The 22,973-nt window shown below is 36.5% G+C and overlaps 1 protein-coding gene across 1 annotated transcript in view; it reads right to left on the bottom strand.

The window, feature by feature from the left end:
• Positions 1-3,429: 3,429 nt before the first annotated feature.
• The window catches only part of sin3ab (SIN3 transcription regulator family member Ab), a 48,553-nt gene continuing 29,009 nt past the window's right edge, over positions 3,430-22,973 (bottom strand). Inside the window, exons 16-21 of the mRNA XM_056462018.1 lie at positions 20,094-20,263; positions 18,706-18,879; positions 17,409-17,501; positions 10,552-10,646; positions 8,596-8,797; positions 3,430-4,984 (exon numbers count right to left, since the gene is read on the bottom strand). Coding sequence (XP_056317993.1) covers positions 4,763-4,984; positions 8,596-8,797; positions 10,552-10,646; positions 17,409-17,501; positions 18,706-18,879; positions 20,094-20,263 — 956 coding nt within the window. The 3' untranslated portion in view covers positions 3,430-4,762. The remainder of the gene's footprint in view (positions 4,985-8,595; positions 8,798-10,551; positions 10,647-17,408; positions 17,502-18,705; positions 18,880-20,093; positions 20,264-22,973) is intronic.

Genomic DNA, 22,973 nt, shown 5'->3' on the forward strand with positions numbered 1-22,973 from the left:
AAGACACTGGAGAAATCATTTTACCTTTTTTTTTTGGCAAACACAAGTGTTTATTGAGCTTGGTATGATTACAGTTTGACCACTGAAGTCGCATGAAATGTTTTGACAAATTTCCTGTTTCTTTTCTGGACTTTGAACATCTATTGTGGATGAGGGAGCTCTCAGATTTCATCTAAAACATCTTCAAGATGACATGAGTTTTTGTTAACTGAATTTGGTAACACTTTACTTGAAGGGGTCTTGAATGCGAATGAGATTATGTGTGTGGTAACTGGCTCAATTATGACATTTTAAAATGGAAAGATGACATTGTTTGTTATGACAACTTGACATTACCAAGACAACAAAGCTTGTCATAAATCTGTCATAAACATGATTGCGATAAGGCCATTATAATTGTCATCAATTTTATAATGGCATCATTAATACTTCACTACCTAACTTCAGTGATACAAATGAATGTTATTAAAATGTCATTGAAGATCGATGATGCTGCTATAAATTTATTTGGTACTGTCACTGGGAATTTCTTTAACGATATTCATTTTGTCTCAGAGAAAAACAAAAGTTATCAAAATACTCATGACACAATGTTTTTCTGGTCTGATGAGTCTGGATTTGTCCTGTAATTCAAATGTTAGGGACACAGCATGAAATCATTGATCCATTCTACCATGTATCAACAGTTTAGACTGGTGGACAGGATAACAAAATGGGGGGAATTTTATTGAGACACTTTTAAGAATTCTAGTTTACCTCAAAAATCAAGATCAGCTTTTAATTATCACCTCCATGTCATTCCAAACAAAGAATTTTGTTCATCTTCGAAATGCCAATGAAGATCTTTTAGATAAAATCACAGAGCTCGCTCATCCTTCATAGACAGCATTATTTTAGTTGTTCAACTGTAATCATATGAAGCTCAAAGAACATGTTTATACCAAAAAAGTACATGTAAAACTACTTCTCTCCAAGGTTGGTGACTTCTCTGCCTTGGGTTCTGGTGCCTGTTTACTAAGGGCCATACAACGCTAACTTATTGCACTGCTGACCAATAGTAAACTCGGACAAGAAAGTGAAGACACTGGAGAAATCATTTTACCCTTTTTTTGGCACACAAAGGTTTTCAATTGATTAGTTTAACCACTGAAGTCACATAGAATGTTTTGTCAATTTTTTTGGTCCTTTTCTGGACTTTGAATATCTATTGTGGATTATGGAGCTTCATCTAACATATCTTGAATTGTGTTTTGAACATGAGGTTGAATTTGTTAACACTTTAGTTAATAATCATGAGATTACATTATTGTGAATGAGATTTTATGCATGTCTATGACCGGGGGTGCCGCTAGGGAGGGAAAAGTTAGGACGATTCTAAGGGTACAAGCACTTTTGGGGCCCCCAGAGATATTATTAGGGGTCCAACCACCAAAACCCACCACCCGCTCTTCACTTTTGTCCGCAACTGCACCCCGCTCTACACTTTAGTCTGAGACCACCCACGCTCTTCGTTTTAGTCCATGACACCAAACCCCAGCAAAGGTTGTCAGACGGCTGGCCCTTTAGTGGCCAGCGGCGCCCCTGCCTATGACAACCGTTATAGTTTGTCAATTGGCTCAATGAGGACATTTTAAATGGAAAGTGACATTTCTGTTTATGACAACTTGACATTCTCAAGACAACAAAGTTTGTCATAAATCTGTCATAAACATGATTGTCATCAGGCCATTATAATGCTGTCATGTTTTTCTGATCACTTTTTCAGTAGAACAAACTGTATTTGTCATTATAACGTCTCATTAAAAGTGTCATTACTCTGTCAAATACATTTTGAAGACTGTTATTAATATTTAATGACATTTTAATGACCAATTCAGCTTGTACCACTGTAGTTTAAAAAATATTAATGAAACCATTATAAAATTGATGACAACTATAATGGCTTCATGACAATCATGTTTATGACAGATTTATGACAAGCTTTGTTGTCTTAGTAATGTCAAGTGGTCATGACAAGAACAAAATAGATTATGAAGAATTTGTTTACATCAAGTTATAACAAATTATGTCATCTTTGCATTTAAAATGTCAGAATTGAGCAAATGACACAATAAAAGTCTTATGAACACCCCTTAAAGTAGTAAAGTGCTACCTTGAATTTCCATTTTTGTGTGATTTAACCCTTTAATACAGAATGTGCATCAAAAAAACCCCCACAGCCTACCTGAGTACTGCTGACCATCTCCATTCCCTTATGACTCCAGTGACGCAATCTTGTGACGGTCACTTCCAGTAGGAGAATCTCAGACTGCCTTCTTGAACTTGACAATTAAAAGTGACAAGCACACACACACACAAAAAAGACAAGGCTCATTAATCTAATCACTCATTCATAAAGTATCAGTACATAAATAAATGCTAAATGTATCAGTGTCTTTAAAAATAGAATCAAACAGGGTTCAAACAAAGTGCTGGCATCTTAAATCATCTCATTTTCCAGTTTTTGCTCCGAGAGTTATGGACTTGGAAAGCCTTGTAATGACCCATTTCTCCAGGGACTGCTTGATGTGCGCAAATCGTAATTAAATAATGAGCCACACTGAACCAATACAAAAAGTGTCAGCTAAAATGTACACACATGGATACTATAGAAGATTATAGATCCTTATTTCTACACTGTAAAACCCAATAAGTTAAGGTAACTCAAACCATTTAAGGAAATCGACTGCAACAAACCATTTTAGGAAAAAAACTAATCATAATGAGTACTGTGAACTTAATCCATTTGAGTAAATGAAGCAATTAACGCACAGTTCAACCCAATAAATAAAGAGAACTCAAACCAACTGAGTATTATAAATCCTAATAAGTTAAGGCAACTCAAACCGTTTGAGGAAACCGATTGCTACAAACCATTTGAGTTTAAAAACTAATCTATACGAGTACTGTGAGCTTACTCCATTTGAGTTGACGTAATGAGGTATTTAATTAACTCATCACCTTTAACACAGAGTTCAAAACTCGTTTTAAATGAGTAGACTTGCAGTCAATTTGGAGTTAACGACACTTATTTCAGTTGATAAAGTTGACTGATGGGTTTTACAGTGTAAAAAAAGTCTTAAAAAAAAGAATTAGCCTGAGAATGCTAGCATTTCAAATTAATAACTTAACTGCATGGATCAATGTCAAAATATGCCTTCAATTCAATGTGAGTGAGCAATGTTTTAAAGTGAACTCATAATAATCATATTTTAAAACTATACCAGCCCCCAGGAGATGGTCCGACGGCTCCCTCTGCTGCCAGTGTGTAAAACTACAGCGTTTCAGTCCACATCAATTATACATCCTCATATTCAGAATCCATTCAGACTGAAAACAGGCATGCATTATTGATCAACACAGTCCCAGGCAGCTCGACGCGCAGCAGGGTAATCTACTACAATTCTGTTTTATTTCAATCTTTAAAACAATAATGAATAATATAAAAGGGCTGTACATGAGAACATAGAAACATGCCGTCATTGCCTTCTTTAAATATGTTTGACATATTCGTCAGCATAAACCAAAGCCTCAAAACACACACAAATGTGCCTCAAGTTACATCTCCAGGCTTCTTGTTATAATGGGACCAAACAGGATCGTCTCTAAGTTCTACTCAGAAAAACACAGGCAGTGAGATCACAAATTGGAATACAAGTTCGGATAAGGGCCAAATGTAGAGAGTCAAATAAAAATAAAAACATCTCAGGTTCTGGACGAACTTGAAGGTGTCAAAATGAACATTTCAGTGACCACGTGAAAAAAGGAAAGAAAGGAGAGACAGAGTGACCAGACGAAACACTTTCAACAAGTACTCCCTTTGGTAAGAATAGTCATAAAGTGTTGTTTTTTTCTCTTAAACATCCCAGCTTTAGCTTCCTCCTCTATGCTGATGAGGAAGCCTAATAGCTGGACTACGTAACAGTGAAGGTTGTCGGAATATAAACAGTCTGGCATATATTTATATATATACACGCATCGTATTTACATTACAAGAGCTTTTTGTGACTGAACTGAATCTGGCGTTCCTGATTGACACGTTGTGGCTGGTATATTCGTTAGCAGTAATACCTTCATTAATGGTGCTGTAATTAACCTGCGAAAAGAGACCGTAATTACATTTGGTGTATATTGCGAACAATACACTAGGGAAATTCACATCATCTTCATCATCAGTCCTTGTGTTTAGCTGCGAAGCCTCCTCAAACGTGGAGGCTTTTTTCTTAAAAAGAAAGTAACTGATTTGAGATTTTCTGTTGAACGCGTGGTTAAAGTGAACCACCAAAGACATATTGCTAATAAACTACTATTCCCCTTGAGTAGATGGAAATAAAAAACAATATATAAATGGGCTTGGAATTGACCTGTACGTGTAAACCATCCTTTTTCAGCCTCTCAAAAATCAGACAAACGTGACTCTTACTGTCTTGAGAATTGAAGCAGAGTCTGACTGGAGCTGCAGCATTTGCAAGAAGTGTTTTCTTGCTCTCATGATTGAAAGACACAAAACAACTGGGTATAATGTCCAGGACGGGGGGGGGGGAGGAAAACGACAAGTCTTCAATCTAAAAATTTAAAAAGGAAGAAATTAAAAAAAGAAGTGAGCAATCGTCAAAGAACTCAATGGCGGTCAGGGTTTAATTATCAGTGCTACTTCAGTCATCGTAAAAACAAGATAAAAATTGAGGGAAAAGCCCTCTATCTTCTCTCGAAGACTTGAGCTTTACGACGTAGTGCTGTAGGTGACTTTGTATTTGTTGATGTTCTGGAAGTGGAGGATCTTGGGCTCGCAGACGGTCCTGCAGGGCAGCAGCCCGTCTTGGCCTTCTCCCATCAGCCACTTGTGGTTAGTGGCTGCCATGTCGCTGGTCACGTGCTCTTTCCGCCATCGGTCCAGCCACATCTGAAAGCGCTGATGCAGACGAGTGCTTACTCTCTGATGAGACTGAAAAAAAAAAAACATCAGGACCAACAGAAGTCAGTCAAATTGGAGGAGTCTTGAATGATTTCAAAACATACTCCTTTTTTATGATGGTGGTGATGTCAACTGTGCCTTTAACTGGATTTTAGTGATGGATTTACAATGGTAAATGTGGTCGCTGTGGGGTCAAGTTAGTGAAGATAGTGAGCTGCTTCTATTAATAATCATCAATATAATGACATTTGTGACTGAACCACCAAATTAATCATGAGGGTACATGGAAATTTAGAAGTTGAGATTTAAGCATGATCTGAAAGCTGAATAAATAAAGCACCATTGTTGTATGGATTGTTAGGAAGACAATATTCGGACACTAGTATTGAAAATCTGCAATCTGAGGGTTCAGAAAAATCCAAATACTGAGAAAACTGCCTTTGAAAGCTAGTTCTTAGCAATGCACATTGATCAAAGTTTGGGTATACAGTGGTCCAACGCTATAACGCGGTTCACTTTTCGCGGCCTCACAGATTGTTTTGTTCAATTTAACGCTTTTTTCCTACAGTGCATTGTGCTCTGTGTCCTGATTAGTGCATTGTGTTCTGCATCCTGACTGGCTGTAGACCATTGTCAATCAATCTCCTCCGTGTCGTGTCTCCTGTACAGTAAAGAATGCGTTCAGCTTGCCAAATTTACATAAATATTCGATCGCTAGCAGTGTGACTCTGAAGTGCTGTACTGTATGTTTGCAAGTTTTGTCCCCACAATGTTGAAGAAATGTTCTGCAGCATTAAAGGCACCTGCGGTAGCACACAAAAGGCAGAGGAACACGCTGACCATCACACAAAAAGTTGAACTTCTGGATATGCCAAAGAAAGGTAGAAGTTCTGCGGATGTAGGGCACCATTACAAAGTCAATAAATGAAGATCAAACAGTTTTGATCTTTGGTTTCATCCTATAATACTGGACTTCATTTTCTACAAAGGTTTGAACTTTAAGAGTGTCAAACAAGAGAGAAAAGTGTGAAAATGTTAATGCCATGTCTGAGAAAAGCGTATGAAGTGTGTAGTGAGGGGTTTTACAGCCTTAAAACATCTAAAAAAGTTTGTAAAAAAATAAAGCTGACTACTTTGTGAATTTTGCCTATTGCAGGTTATTTTTAGAACATAACTCCCGCGAATTACGTGGGACCACTGTATTTACAAAATGTCTTCATGGACAATGATATTTACTTAATATTCAAATTATATAAAAAAAAAAGAATAATTTTGACTCATACAATCTATTATGTATACAACTGTTTTTGTGTTCTAGGGTCTAAGTCTATTTGTCTCTAATAAAATGTAACATGATTTTTAATGTTTTTCCACAGTGGAAGAATATAATCTTTGGAAAGAAGTCACCATCAGTTTATGTAATGATTTAGATTTTAAGTATGAATTTTAAAATTGAGTTTAAAATTAGGTTAAGCGCTGCTGAAGGCGAGTTTGTTAAGTAACTGCCAACTCAGGGATGGCAATTATTATGAAGCATTTTTAATTACTCTGCAAACCCAAGAACAGCAATTAATATTAGAACTGTCAGAAACATCAGTGAGTCTGAGACTTTTAACATGTGTTTATTCTAAACTGTCAAACAGCCATTTTGACAATGTAAAAGTCTGTGACTGATGACCTAAACTAAAAAAAATAACATCTCATGCTCAATTTTAGTTTTAAGTATCTATTTTAATGACTGTGATCCAAAAATCTTGCCAGAAGTTATGTGATTCCCAATGTATATTTTGATGAGTGTTTTTGGGTGAGTAGAGTTATCTAATAGTCTCATCTTAAGTGACACAGAACTGGTCACCTGCTCATTTGTTTTCTCTTATCGGAGAGTTAGCCAATTTGTACAAATGGTTCCATTTACATTATTGCTGCCATTCAACATTAATTTAACATTCCAAATTTCTTTGCTTAATAAATGGTCAAAAACAGAACAAAACTAAAAATAAAATAAATATACAAAATCTGTGGCATTGTCATTGTGTGGCTATAGTACTGTTATATCTGACTATATGCTATAGCCCTTAACACACTCCCATATATTTTTTTATTATTATAGGAGTCAAATGTACATATGTGGTTTCAACAACTAGAAGCGAGACTTGTATCGATTTCAAAGGCATTTTGAAGGGCATTCACACCTATCATTTTCATGATCAGATAGCCATCTGATTAAAAAAAAAAAAAAACACAGGAAGCAACAAGGTGTAAACAGCCCCAATAGTTGACACCAAACTCACCACATACCCACTGCTGACAGGGTTGTAAAAAAAATGTATTTCACCATATTTACAGCAGAAATATTAGAGGTGATTTCTTAGTCAACACACTTAAACTTTTGACTAGTTATTGTGACCCTTATTTAGCATACACCGCTTTAAAAGTTTCCATTGCAACACGCCAAGTTCATCACCACACACCTCAGCCTTGATGATTTATGCACATATTGTGTTTTGTTTCTTATTCTGCTAATATTGACAAACTAATTAAATTGGTTTCTAAAATACGTGTAAGAACATGCATTTCGGTGTTTGTTTAAAAACGATCATATTATATGATCTAGGATGGTTTATTAGCAGAGAAAAGAAAGATCGGAAATGCTGGATTTACAACACGTTAATTCATCAACCAGAAATAACTGAATTTAAGTGGCTGTTTAACTGGGGGAAGAAAAGAGTAAATGTTCTAGTAACCTAAACAGTGAGTATCTTACTTGAATAAGGAACATCGTAAGATTAAGTTCAAAATAATTATTATAGCCATCTCCACAAAATTCAGCATATATTATTCAAACAATAAATGCTATGTTTTGCTAGTATCAGTGTATTTGAATATCTGAAACCTAAAATAAACGTTATTTTTGTTTGAAAACAATGTTGAATTGTGATTTACAACAAGCATGTGCCATGACTGAAAGCAACTTTGAATTTAGCAGTGGATCACATCATGAACTCAATCTTCTAATCCGGTGTGATTGTATGCTCCAGGTACCAGTTTAGACTGATCACACCAGTGTGATCCGACATGTCTAAGGGTTATTCATAAAAAATAAATAAATAAAATAAAAGTAATTTAATGGCATCTTCAACACTCAGGATACCATTAAATTTCTGAAACACTTTTTTATATCAAGGAAAAAGGTTCTATGCAAAGAGTGCTTGACAGACTTTCAAATATTTTGTATCTGAACATCTGAAACCTAAAATACGTGTTATTTTTGTTTGAAAACGCTGTTGAATTGTGATTTATGACAAGCATGTCGCATGACTGAAAGCAACTTTTGAATTTAGCAGTGGATCACATCATGAACTGAATCTTCTAATCCGGTGTGATTGTATGCTCCGGTACCAGTCTAGACTGATCACACCGGTGTGATCACACGTCAAAAGGTTATTATATATTAAAAAAAGGTAATTTACTGGCACCTATGGTCCAAGAAGCTTCAACATTCATGACACAATTAAATTAGAAAAATGTTTTTCATGGCAAGGAAAAAGGTTCTATGCTAAGAGTGCACAACAGACTTTCAAATATTGTTGGAAACTGAAAGGCCCTCAAGTTTGAGTACCACTTCTCCATCATCTGTATACCTGATGTGCTCTCAGCTGTGCAGTGCGTCGGTACATGTAGTCCTCTGACTTGAAGACGTACACCATTTTGTACGAGTTGAGCTTAAACATGCACTCTATCTTCGAGTCATCGCCACCCTCTGAGGATTTCTTTGCTGTTTCTTTGGCCTCCCTCATCTGCATCTCCTGACCTCTCTGGCACTTACGGATTCTCCTCAGGTTCCTTAAAAAAAACAGCACATCGCTTAATGTTCAAGAAACCTACAAAATTCTTAAATTTAGTAGAAATGCTATCAATGACATTAAGGCTCAGCATCTGACATCCTAAAGAGAGGAAGATCATAATCAATAAGAAAAAAATGCACCAATGCAACTGTCTACAGTGCACCTTGGTCTCCATAAATAAATAAAAACATAATCTCCATTGAAAACTCATATCCACGGCAAATGCATAATGATAAGCCAAGATTTTTGGGTGGACAGTTAATTTTCCATTTTCAATTAAAGACTAAAATTAGAAGTGTACTTACCAAAGGTTACAGATGTGAATGGGCATAGAAACCATGACTCTTATTTTGAATTCAGGACTTCACTTAAAGAAACCAGCCAATCATCACAAAAAAGAAATCAGGTAGGGAATTAGGTTAAATGGCCAGGATATGGGTTGACATTGTGCATTATTCATTGCGTGACCATGCACTAGATGTGTTTGTTGCATTCCTTTTCTCAGAGAAAAAAAAAAAAAAGTGGTGCAATGCCTTTTAAGCTCACACAGCACATACACAGGAAAAAAAAAAGAATTCATCAATCCAAAAATAAATAAATAACTAACTGCTTGTCAGTTTGTGGATGAACGTCTCTCTCCAGCACCTCACATAAAACATGCATTAAGAAAAATAAAAGAACAAGCAAACGAATCATCCGCCCATGCTAGAGTGCAAACGTCTGTTGGAAAGAAATACACGCACATTTGAGGATAAAATTCAGACCACAATTTTATTGACAAGCCCCTCTCTCAAATACAGCCGTCTGTCTTTGTGTCAGACCATGGTCAGTTTAAATTTGAGCAGCACTTTGTAAACTGACAACCCCAATCGAATTTGATATGGGAGGGCATGTCATCTCCGAGATCTTAGCATACGAGGTCTACTCACTCAAATCTTACAGGCAATAAAAGCATTTATGTACAATGATGAAATCAAGTCACATACAGAAACATGTCTGTGAATACAGAAACAGACCACAGCACACTTTATGTGGAGAAAGCAAAAGAAGTTTTCTGAAACCCAAGAGTTGGCTACTTCAAAAAGATTCCAAAAAAATCTATTCAAAAGGAAAGTACAGATCTGAACAGAGCACTCTGCCTGCTCTTTTTTATTTTCATCTTATCTAAATGCACAGTCTTCATCCTCTTTAGAAAGTTGCCCTCGCAAAGAACACAATGACTCAACCGACCCCTGTTAAGAGCAGGCATATATAAAAACATCTTTTGTGTTCACAGATGAAAAATAAAAATGTTAAAATGATTTTTTTCATCATTATATATTCATTATTAAATCTTAAAAAAGCTTAACTTCAATGTTTTCCTAAATTAAAACAGAAAATTGGTGCACAATTATAGATAACACCTCAGCACACATTTTCCACAAACATATCTCCATATTACAGTTCATAAATAAGCGTTAATAATAACCAAAATAACCTGCGTCCACATCTAAGCACAGAGAAAAAGAGCCTAACAATTAAATTAATTCCATGTAAAGTGCGACTGCAAGCAGGCAGAGAGCTTAAGTGTGTTTGGTTGGAGAAATATAGATATATAAATATAAATGCAATTAAAACAGATAGCACTTGCACAGTGTGACTTTTCCCAAAAACTACTGTAAGCATTCCTGGGATGTTCCTGTCTTGAGGTGATGCTTCATTAGTTTAAGGGACTCATGGCTCTAAGGATGAGTGCAGTTGGCTGAGCCTCACCTGGGTAGAAACACAGGCTTCTGGGAAAGATGCTCTCGCAGCTCTGGAGAGGCCGAGCTGGTGTTCAGATACCGCTCCACATAGTCAGGCCAGCGCTGAAACGCACAGACATTCAAGGTTAGTCTAACAGAACAAATAAAAGAATTACTGTCTGGAACTGTTGGAGGAATGAATGAGATCATCAGGATATGAATAAACTCTGTGTGGCAGTTTTACGCATGTCTAATGCACAGCCATGTATTTTACATACTTTAAAAGCACAATGACAAAAGTGACATTTCTGATGTAAATATAAATGTAATAAAAACTTTAACAGAAAAGTAGAATGAAAAACATTAAACTGATTGTAACATGCTATGCAAATTATGTATTGACCTTATTCTGCAATGCAGAAGTACGCTCATTTTGTGATAGCTTTGGAACTTCCAATTCAGATTCCCATGTAAGAAACGACTAGTAAGAATAATAAACGGTAGAAAAATAGTCAAATAACTTGATCTGCAAGCAAGCTTGTTCATTAATATACATAAAAAGCAGAAAAATATAATAAGTAATGTTACGTGCCGGCTCAAGCACGCAACAAAATGGAGGGAACCCAAACCAAGTTGAATGTAATAATGCAAAAAGATATTTAAAGGTTACAAAAATGATCAAAAATAATGTGCAAAGGGGTATCAAAGTAACCAAATTAAATGTCTAACATAACATAACGTTTAAAACAACACGTTACATAGAAGCAAAGTTCAAATAAACAAAAAAATAATAATATAAGGGGGGGAGGGGGGTGGGTAAGCCAAAGGAAGTCAAACGGAAAAAAACGGTCCTCCAAATCGGTCTCACAAACACAATTTGGAAGCTCCTTTTATAAGCCTGAAGATTAGCCACACCTGCTGCACCATAACGAGTCACCTATTTAGAAACACAAAGCAAAAACCAGGAAACAGAACGAGCCAATCACAAACCCTTAACAGTAAATACAGGGTATATGCAGGAATACTAAAGGTCATTTCAATACCTTTTTAAGACATTTTAAAGACCTTTTCCGAATATTTTAAGACCTCATCGCCACTTCAAGTTCTAATCAGTATCAAACCTTTACCTTAATAAACAGTTGTTAATAAACAGTTGTATTAAATAAATCAATGGAGCACAACTATGCAACAGAACTCAGATAAATTCAGAAGAAACAAAGCTTGAAAGAATAAATTACGCAGTTGTCTTCAGCGACAGGCTTCATTCACTGTTTAAACTTGTCTTTCTCCTTCCGGGAGTATGCAAACTTACATTTTCCCATTTTGCCGTCTGTTTTGCTCTATGGTTTCACTACATGAGGAGAGCGTCACATCACCTTCCTGCGTTTGTTGCAAATTATGTGACATCACCCAGACAGGAATCTATACAATATTATATTTGTGCATATACATTAGATTAGTCAGTACTGAAGCCAAATCTGGAGCTTATCTAACAAAATAACTTACAATAACGGTCCAAAAACTAGTACACCCAAATTTATGTTGTTATTAAAAACTATTAAATACAAATAAAAAAAAAGGTAAAAAAAAAAAGCAGAGGAAAATCAAGAGAAGCAAATTTAGTTGATTTTTATTTTATTTTTTTTACAATATTTCTCTTGAATTGAATTGTATTATCTTTCAATTTCTCAATATGTTTGGTGACTAAAATATTATTTTAATAAATATATCTGTTTAATAAATCTGTTTTGTTTAAATGCCCCAAAATACATTGCCTATATTCACTGAAAAATGGAGAAAATATTCATTTACAAAATGAGCTGTACTCAATTATGCTGAGCACTGAATAAAAATCAATGGTAGTGAATAAAACTGAAAGTGTCAGGCCAAAAAGATTCCAATGGTGCACCCGCTTGTACGTCAAGGTTAATAAAACTCTTATTCATCTGTTTCAATTATCCTGCGCCACAATAATCAATATACATCTATTACAATTTGTTTGAGTTTGCAGCTACAGTAACAGGAGTAAGTTATTTTAAAATATGTTGAATAAGATATTTCAAAACGAACACAGCTGAAAATGTTACACTTTCAGATTCCTCTCAGCTACTGGTGTTAAACTGGAAACTGGTGGCAATTTTCTGACACATGCTATTTAATTTTGCAAGTGACTGAAACACTCCAAACCCTTTCAGTCATAGCAAGAGAAGCTGTGCATTCCAAATCTTTAATTTCAACAATTTTTCATTTTTACAATGTGACAACTCATTAAAGTCCCCCAAAAAGACTAGCCCTCTATTAAAGACGAATCTCAATAGACTAGACAAAAAGGTGACGTCTATGTATATAATACATTCTCAATTAGGTGATCTGGATGGAATGGATGGAAATGACCATAGCTACTTCCCATGCAAAACTTAATGAGAGAATGTACTAAGGATACTCCGATCAAGATTTTTGCAGCCGATACAGGGTACCGATTCCTTGTCATGGTGATCGGCTGATACAGCGTACCGATTCTGATGCTTCAAGCTTTATAATGCATAAAGCATGTTTTCCTTTCCTCCTTTCCGGAGGAAAATAAAGTGTAATACCACTATTGTTATTAATATAGCTTACCAATTATTATTAAATCGAAACCCAATGTTGAAGATAGGAACATGCAAGAATAAAATTATGCATATAAGCTTTTAAAAATCACTTTTTAAATACTTAAAAACTGAGAGAACTAAAAAAAACATCAAATTCCATTATTTGATTTAGTTATTTTAAACAATGTTCAAATAAATCAAACATTATGTAGTGCTACTTTGGCTGAGAACACACTGCAAGATGCCACACATTTTTCTCAGGGTGCAATACTGTCTTCCTATGGTGCTACGGACTGATGGGCTACAGAATATATTTGAAAGTCCTGGAGGAACTGTGGGAGCTGATGCAAAAGTGGATGTACAGCCTAGTTTCACAAAGGGCATCCCCTAGATTACAGTGTGGTTCAGGTTTGCCAGTCTGCTGAAAGCATCCATAACAGCGATGTGCAAAACAGTCCAACACAACAGTCTGTTTCCATGTAGAACTTCAAAAGAGTCCACCGTCTGCCACCTTCCTCTACCTTCTCAGTAGGCTTCATGAAATGATCAGCAGTTCCCACATTTCCCTCCATTCATTAAACAGCACCTTGCTGTTTCTGATCCGGTGGATACTGCCGCAGGGACTGTTCTTCTGGAACATGTTCAGCTGTCAGGACAAGCTTATCCAGCATCCCGAACAGTGCCACAAGCCCAAATCAATTTAAGAAAGAAGTCCCAAAAGAGTGAAGGGGCTGGTGTAAAGGATGTCAACAAAACGCCTGTAGTCTGTGTCCAACAATTTTTCATCCGCTATGGCTGTAATGGAGTAATAACTCAAACGGTGTGTGCTGAAAGAGAAGTTCTCTCCCAAATCCCAAGCACAAATAAGAGTCTGTCAGGACAAATGTTTTTAAGTCACCTTTGTGGGTTCTGTGTTGTCAGATGCTGGTTGAGGTACAGCTCTGGAGCATCCATTCATCAACAGAAAGTATCTGTGAGGTCTCCCTACATTCCTCCTGGAATCCATGCGTAGAATACTGATATACAGACCAATATTTATATGCCAGACAGGACGAGATGTTGTGCAGGACATGATTTGTGCCAGAAGAGAGCATAATTGGCTCGTATAAACAGGAGAAGTCTTGCTGGGATGCATCCGTTCATTTTGGTACTTTCAGGCCATTTAGAGCATGCCAGAAAACCATACAAGATATTCTTACAGGTGAGAAACCTGTAGTGACTTGTGAACATGTAGTTCGTCTCCATTGCACTACTCTTCTAAGGTGCAAAAGGAAAGAGCAGGAGTGGAGATACACTCTCTTGCTTTCCCTTCAACACCTCTGGCAGCAGCAGGTGGCACAGATGGAGCAGATGTTGCTGGAAATTGCGACGCAGCAGTATGACAAAATCTGTTCCTCTGAAGGATGGATCTCGGCCTTCATGAGACCAGTCAGCTTAAAGCAGAGCATGCAAAGTAATGGAATAGCACAAAAGCAAAATTGTGCTGAGACAACTATACTGAAGTTAGCTTGACTGGTCTGTGTTCTGCAGTTTGGTTACGGTAGTGCTTTTTCTCTTTTAGAATGTTAGTCAGTGTGCGGTGTACGTTTGGGTGTAATAAAAAGGTCTAACAAGGTTACAAATCTGAAAACTCCACTCTAAAAGAAGATTTGTAGTTAAAAATCAAATATTTTCAAAAACTACAACAAACATTTCAATGGACTACAAGCTGTGTTTCTTTGTTATAGGGTTGGGTCGGTAGACAATGCTATTGTCCATTGCCAATGGCTGATAGGCATCACAATGCTGAGCCGGCATCGCAATTCTCCACCCCACCGGTCGCAGCAGCAACCCGCTAGCAAAAAAATACACACTTAGGCCTCGTTTACACTAATACGTCCACATTGGCGTTTCATCTAGCATTTCCGAAAAGACCTCCCTCCACACTATAAAATGCACATCACATGACCACACACACACACTGACATGCGCTGCAGCATATGCACACATCTGAGCTCCAGGCAGTCAGCGGGTGCTTTGAGCACAAAACCTCAGAGAGCAGAGCACATAGGATAGTTTATCAAGGATGTACCGCAGGATCGCGTCTCACTGTAGTTCTTAAACATGATATTTAATTCATCTTGTCTCTATCTAACAACTCTTCTGTCTTTTGAATCTATCAGGTAACATGTTACAGCACCAGTACACTGCTTCAATCTTTCGCTTTCACGCTTGTGCTTAGTAATTTTAGCGAAAACCTCAGATACTGTTGGTTGGTTCCTGTTGGTTGTGCACTTTTTTAACAACCTAGTTTGTCGACTCCATATCACTCTGCCTATTTATGCCAGAGTCCAGCGGAAAAAGTGATCGACAGGTGGTCATTTGTGTGTAAATTATCTTTATTTATGCTTTGGTTATGGGTAAAACAAAGACCATGTGGGTCAGGTAGGCCACAAATCATAGGCTACAATAATAGGCTATACGGTATAGGCTACAAATAATTAATTTGTTATTAATTAATTATTCTTAAATAATTAATTCACCACCATCTTTGACATTGATGCCATAGTCCACCGCGATGTTTCACATTAGACATCATACGATGCCAAATTGGTCGACATCTCCCAACCCTACTTTGTTACTGATGTCAGTAAATCGATCCAAAGCCCACCTATGGAAATTCAAATGGATAGAGTGTGGGAAGGGGCAAAACAACAACAATGTTGCCACTCTGATATGTCTTGCAATGTCATGTCCTTACAAAGGTTCTGCATGAACCTGTTCGACCAATATTCTAAGCTCAAATTGAGTCTATTGTGCAATATTTGAGTTCCTAATTGATGTAAGAACACATTTTGTTGTTTAAGTCTCTACATGGCTTCTTGGTGCGTGTCAGTACTTAAACACAGTCTAAGATCTTCACCAATCACTAGGATAGCTAACCAATCACAATAAATGTAGCTTTTTTCAGAAGGCAGGCTTTCATCAAACCGGGAACAAGCTGAGCCATTGGTCACACTTTATCTTGATGGTCCGTTTGTTGAATTTAAATGACATTGCAACTAATTCTTGGGGTTATGGTTTGTGTAAGTTGACATGTACTTACCAAGTTTCTTATAGTCAGTTAAATGTTTGTTTAGCAGCAGTATCAAAAGATATTAAGGAGACAGTCTACTAATATTCAAATGGACCATCAAAATAAAGAGTTACCGGGCCATTTGTGCCAGGCTGGGGAGAAAGGTATTGTAATTATTTACAAAATAAAATAAAACAAATTTCAAACCAACAAGCATAAAAGTATGTTCTAGTACATTTGAAAACCAAAATCAACAATTTATAAAAGAGCAAAAAAGACTGCACCAACAAATTTAGTTTTTGAGCTATGAAATATTGAAACTGAAGAGAACATCCAACTATAAAAATGTGTGGACTACCAGTTAAATAGATAGTTTACCCAAAAATACTATATTTTACTCAGTTCTAAAACTGTTTGTCTTTTTTCTGTTGAACACAAAGGAAGATAAGCTGAAGAATGTTGCTTCAAAAGTATTGTTTGTTCCTACTATGGATGACAAAGCCCATTCAGTGATCGTCCGACCAATCAGTGATCGTCATGGTTTAGATATCATGCTTTATTAATGATATGGCTTGCTTGTAACCTTAGCAAAGCTGGTACTAAAAAAAGTCTCAAGTACTACTCTCAAGTACTAGATCAAAATACTGATACAGTCAAAACATGGCATCTGAGAAACACTAATTATCACCATTTCTGTCAAGGATTGTAGCCCTAAAAATAATTTAACCAATATTTTCTACCAATATTTGAGAACCACTACTAATCAAGTAAGGTGGACAATGTGTCTTGGCAAGCTTAAAAGAGGTAAAGTCCTACCTTAAAACAGTTCTCGTCTGACATCAGCTGCTCAGATTTGCGCTGGTAAGATGTCTCAGCATTACTAAAAAAGTCTCAAGTACTACGTACTGCACAGAGTGGCAAATGCCTCAAAAGTGAGCCATACTAAAGAGCACCATGCAGTGGAAAAGTGGAATAGTCAAGCACTGTGCTTGTGATGTAAACATTTATGACGAGTGAGTTCACGGGGTTCTGTCCATCAAATTCATCCATCTATGGTTGAGTACTTTAAAAGACGGACAAACAAGACATAATGGAACGCATCCAGGCTTTTACTTTAAGAACCTTTTGACTTCAAAACTTTTTGGTCTATAAAATTGTGCACAAACATACGAGTTGCTGCTATACTTTGCCAGAAGGACATAGAAGAGTCTTTATTGTGTATCAGTCTCATGCACATACCTCAGTATCTACAGGTCCATCAGAGTTCTCTTCTTCTGTGTCCAAAAGCTCCACAGCCAGCTGCACAGTCCCCTTAGACTTCTGGAACAATAACTGTAATAATAATAATAATTAAAAAAAGTACATTATTGTACAAATATGCATAGTTCGAGGTCATAGAGGTATTTGTAGACTTACAATAAATATTATTATCATTGATGCAACCATCAGTTTAGAAAAGCATAGAAAATAGAGATAAAAATCTATTTTATTCTGCTGTTTAAATAGAGTCAATGATCAAGGCCAGTTGCATCCTGTCAAGTAAAAGAGAAGAGTAAAAGGCTCTGAATTCTGAATGTAAATAAAATGTCTTATCTGTGGAATTACCTTAATTCAATGTCATGAATAACAAAAACCTTTACCAAAGCCTTTAACACATTAGTTGATGCACTTTAAAGACTCACATAGCAATGCATATAATGAATGTGAAGTGTTAAACACAAATGAATCTGTTCATCTACTGTATCTATACAGCTGAAAGTGTGAGTAAAGTAGCTAAAGAGAAGGATGTGACAAGAGTCAGCAGATAACAGAACGACACTGAAAGATGTGGCCATTAAAACAAAAAGAAGTGATTTTGGCCAAATACGCTACTTGACCGATAGCTTGACAGATGGTCAATTGGTTTGGTTGGAAAACGAAGGTCTTATCAGCATTTCCCACACAACTATTCTTTACTGTCCCTTTAACTGTCACTGTCAATACATAACTAGAAAAATATATAAGTCACAGTCTCTCTCTCTGCCAACAAACCATAATATCTCTCCTATACTACTCATAAAGCATCAACCTTTATTGTGTGGCTTTCAAAGTAAATGTTCACAGAAAGTTTCACTACATTAAAGAGCAGCAAAACTAAAGTTATTGATTACATTTTGACAATTTGAAAGCCAGACTTTGTTTTATATCAAAAGTAACAAGGCACAAAGGTAATTGCAATTATTTGATGGTAGACGCATGCTCATCAAAATGAAGATCAATTAAAGAAAACAAGAAATCAATAGTAAACTCAGCACTAGAGAATACACACAGTTGACGTGTTCACCTTTTGCAGCTAACCAAACAGATATAAAATAGATCAAAATACTGATACAGTCAAAACATGGCATCTGAGAAACACTAATTATCACCATTTCTGTCAAGGATTTCAGCCCTAAAAATAATTTAACCAATATTTTCTACCAATATTTAAAAACCACTACTAATCAAGTAAGATGGACAATGTGTCTTGGCAAGCTTAAAAGAGGTAAAGTCCTACCTTAAAACAGTTCTCGTCTGACATCAGCTGCTCAGATTTGCGCTGGTAAGATGTCTCAGCGTTGCTTCTGGAAGATTGGGTGGACAGGGACCCACCGGTGGCTTTGTTGGCACACTCGCTGAGGTACAAATCAGTCACTTGTACGCAGATATCATCACTTACTATATGCTGCAGCTGTGGAAAAGAAATAAGACTATGGTCATGAGACAAAAAAGATTTTGTACACAAGTAAACCTTGATATTTATATTTTTTACTTTTTTTGTACTTTAATTATTATTATTTGTGTATGTTTGGTTTTTATTCATGTTGTACAAGTTAAAAGCTACTTAAATCAATAAAGACTGTGTTTAAAAAATAATTATTAAAATTTATTGTGCCTGAATGTTTTAAATCCTGTCTACACCGTAATGAATTTAGGTCAATCAGCAAAAGTTTAATATCATTTCAGCCTTTCATCCGCGCCACCAGTGTTGTTGGTGCTCTTAAACAATTTTTTTTGGATATAATAAATAAATATATCTAAATGCTGCATGGATTAGCCATGTGGATTAAAAAAAAGAAAAAGAAAAAAGAAAACTTTTTGGGAAATTTGTCAACAAATCACGTAACCAGAAGACGGAAGAACATTTCTTGAAACAATACATGTACGAACGCAAAACATTTAGTAAAGATTAAAAATATCAAAAAGATTGTTAGCATGCAGACTGGCCTTAAACTCTCTTATTATGTGTCAATTCATTTGGAGCCGTGTCTGAGTCCACTGGATCCTTTCAGAGGTGCACCCAGCTTTGTGAGTTCATAAATTCCTCCAGAAACTATACCTGGATGATGGAAGCTTTCAGCGGTGCTTCAGACTGAGCCAAGCCCAGTTTGATCAACTGTTGTCTGGTGTCGGCAGGAGGATTTCCCCCGGGACACCAACAACAGGTGCTACATCATAATCACACCCCTACAAGAGAACGCTCCTGATTGGTTAACGGAGTGTAAATGCCCGCTGAAGTTCAGATTTTCAAACTTGAGCGATTCGCGCGTTAAACATGTCAATCGTGCAAAACGCTCAACTCGCGCCACGTCATTCGCGCATATCGCGCCACAGGATGCCTATTCGCGTCTTTGCATTTACTTAACATGTATATCACTCAAGCTTGATGCTTCTTCCGCGTTTGGTGTGAACACAGCATTAAAATGCTAACACAGGCCTTAAAAGCACATGTAAAAAAACACCAATGTAGTTGAACTCTGCAGTGAATCCTCAAATCTTTGACTCCTGGTCAATTATAATCTACCAATAACTCAACATTGCACATCACACTGCAGATGGGTACTTACGATATACTGTGCAGACATACGAAAAAAGGAAAAAGGCAAAATAAGGAAATCCTTTTACCTGTCTCACTATACTCTGGATGAGTTTGTCCATTGTGAAGGCAATGTAGGCATGGATGGTAAACATCTCCCTCAGCTGGTCCTCATATTGAGAAGTCTCCATGTTGCCATCCAAAAGGTTTCGCACCATCTCTAAGAAGGCAGAGTAGTAGTCCTCGACATCGATGTCCACTGCAAAACAAACAGGATATTATTTTCCAGCAACAATAAAACAAAAATAAACCAAATTGCAGCCAATCTGCGAATCGCTCAAGTAGTTTCCATGGTGACACAGCCCTGAGGGTTGCAGGGAAATCTGAGAATAATATCATTAGCTGCAACATGTGTTAAAAACCCTTGAGAGCGACTGGTGATAAAACATCTAGCAGCTTTAACAAATTTAGCAGGTCTCGCACTCAAGCTCTCAACCTTGTGTGCAAATTACTATCTGCATGAAAACTGAGCAAAACAGGGTATAAATTAGGTCACAAAAATAGGGCTCCACAAGAAAGGGAAAATTTGGCATATGTGATATCATTGTTGAGTGTTGTGATAACCATATTTCTTGCAGCATTACCTACATTTATACACACACACATTTATATCTGTGTGTGAGTTTGTGTGTAGGTGTGTGTGCAATGATCACACTAAAACAAACAGGCAATAGATATTTTTCTGAGCTAATTAAAAAAAAAAAAACTTAAAGTGCAAACATTTAGACATTAAAACTCCACGAATATTGGAAAACCTCAGTGAAAATTCTGATCTTATTGGTTGTTGTCATGCAATGTCTACTAGCATTAGTCTTTATTTTCAGCTCTATGTTCACTTACCAGAGGTGGGGATAAAGATAGTGAAGTAAAAATGAACAACCTATGCATGCAGCACATAAATTCTTGGCACATACAATTAATTTACTTCATTTATTGCACTTCTCTGAGTTACAGATAAAACTTTATCAGATAAAGATAAAGTTACAGATATATTGTGCAGCTAAGGGTGGGCGATGTGGCAAAATATTTTATCAGGATTTTTTAATTTATTTATCATGATCATGATTCATCATGATTCAAAAGTTTAACACGATTCTTTCTGATGTTGGATTTACTATCCTGCAAGTTGTCCAAGCAGAACAGCCAAACTAATTCCCTTATTTAATAAATAAAACCTTACAAGTTCACAAAAATGGCACAAACCTAAAGTGGGCGAAGATAAAAAAAAAAATAATAATAAACTTTTTCATTTATATTTTTAAACTAAAAAAATCTTATTGATCACCTTTCAGGTACAGTATATGCATTTAGCAGGAGCATTTAAGAAATTGAATGAACAAATGCAAATTAATAGTTGACACAAAAATGAAAAACCTGTCATCATTTACCAACACCAACAAGTAGTTTTAAACCTGAAAGATTTTTCCAAGTTAAGTTTTGGAAAATGTGTGTAACTCAACAGTTGCTGCTCCATCACTGACTTCCAGAGTATTTTTTTCTTTTTTTGTTTATTTTTTCAACATTTTCATCAACAGCAGCGACTGCTTGGTCCCCATTCTTCAGTATATCTTTTTTGTTTCTGTGTTCAGCACAAGAAATAAATAAATAAATACAGACCATTGACATCATCAGAGTGAGCAAATGTTGACAGAATACACATTTTGGAATGAATTATCTCCTAATGACAGCATGATCAGTCTATGAGTCTGCTGGCCCTTTAAATTCTGCACATTTACCTGTTAAAGGTGCAGTATGCAACACCCAGTGGTCGAACTAGGTACTACATTCCTGAATCAAAACAAACGCAAGCACAACTTGCCAGACGGTCGAGCCCAAAGGCTGATTTAAATCGTGTTTTAAATAAAAGCAACAGCACGCAATAGAAGGAATATTTTCCACATTAAAAAAGTTTTTGTTTTAACCAACACCTCAAATTGATATATTAGAAACGGCCTCTATTTCTCACAGGTGAACAACAGAAAACTGACAATGGTCACCTCAAGTACACCTCATGTGCTTCATTCAGTATTAAATGCTAATGATGCGAGTTTGAATGTCATTTTACATGACATTTATTGCCATACTACTGAAAGCAGCAGCAGACAGTTCACCTCAAAATAAACCATCTAAAACTGAACTTTAAAACTCTGATATAATGCAAACCAACACATATCAGTGATTCATCATCTACATTCAATAATGTTAAAGAGCTTTAATATGCATTAATTCGATTATAAACCTTACTATTGGTGTGCAGTGAGTGCACTATTCCGTGCTTCTGAATGGCTGTATTTAAATTTCTGTCGTGTTTCGTCTGGTGCAAACAACCAAATTGCTTATCTCTGCATATCTCGTCATGAAGTGTGTTGTTGGGACACGGGGTTACAATGTAACCTGCTCACCTAATGTTTACATGCATAATATATTATTTCCTAGTTAATAACTCCATGTGGAACTGAATCGGTCTCATTTCGGAGTCTGTTACTGTCCACCGGAGGCCGTATTTCAGTCACGGGCGCATGCTTTGAGAGCCTTCCTGGCTGAATGATTGAAATATGCGGTTTTCCATCAAGGCAACCCAGGGTGCTGGAATATAATTGGCTAAACTGGCATTGGATGGGTTAAAAGTACTAAAACAAAGACAGCAGTTCCGGCAAGGAAATGACCTTTCCAAAGCATAATATTTGACTTCAGCATTGATTTTCATATAAACAAGAATGTTCACAGCATGTTTCTTAAATATCTGCAAACATATGGTGTTTTTATGCTTTAGAAGAGTCAGAAACGTTCCTTTCAGTTTAACCAACGTGTTTGTGTAAATCTTGTGTGGTTTTGACTGTTCTGGCGCAATCAGACTTTAAAGGTAATCTAGTCCTGAAGTGGTGTGTTCATCATGCTCTCTTCAGGTG

The sequence above is a fragment of the Danio aesculapii genome, chromosome 7 (genome assembly GCF_903798145.1).
Source record: "Danio aesculapii chromosome 7, fDanAes4.1, whole genome shotgun sequence".
In the NCBI taxonomy this organism is placed as follows: domain Eukaryota; kingdom Metazoa; phylum Chordata; class Actinopteri; order Cypriniformes; family Danionidae; genus Danio; species Danio aesculapii.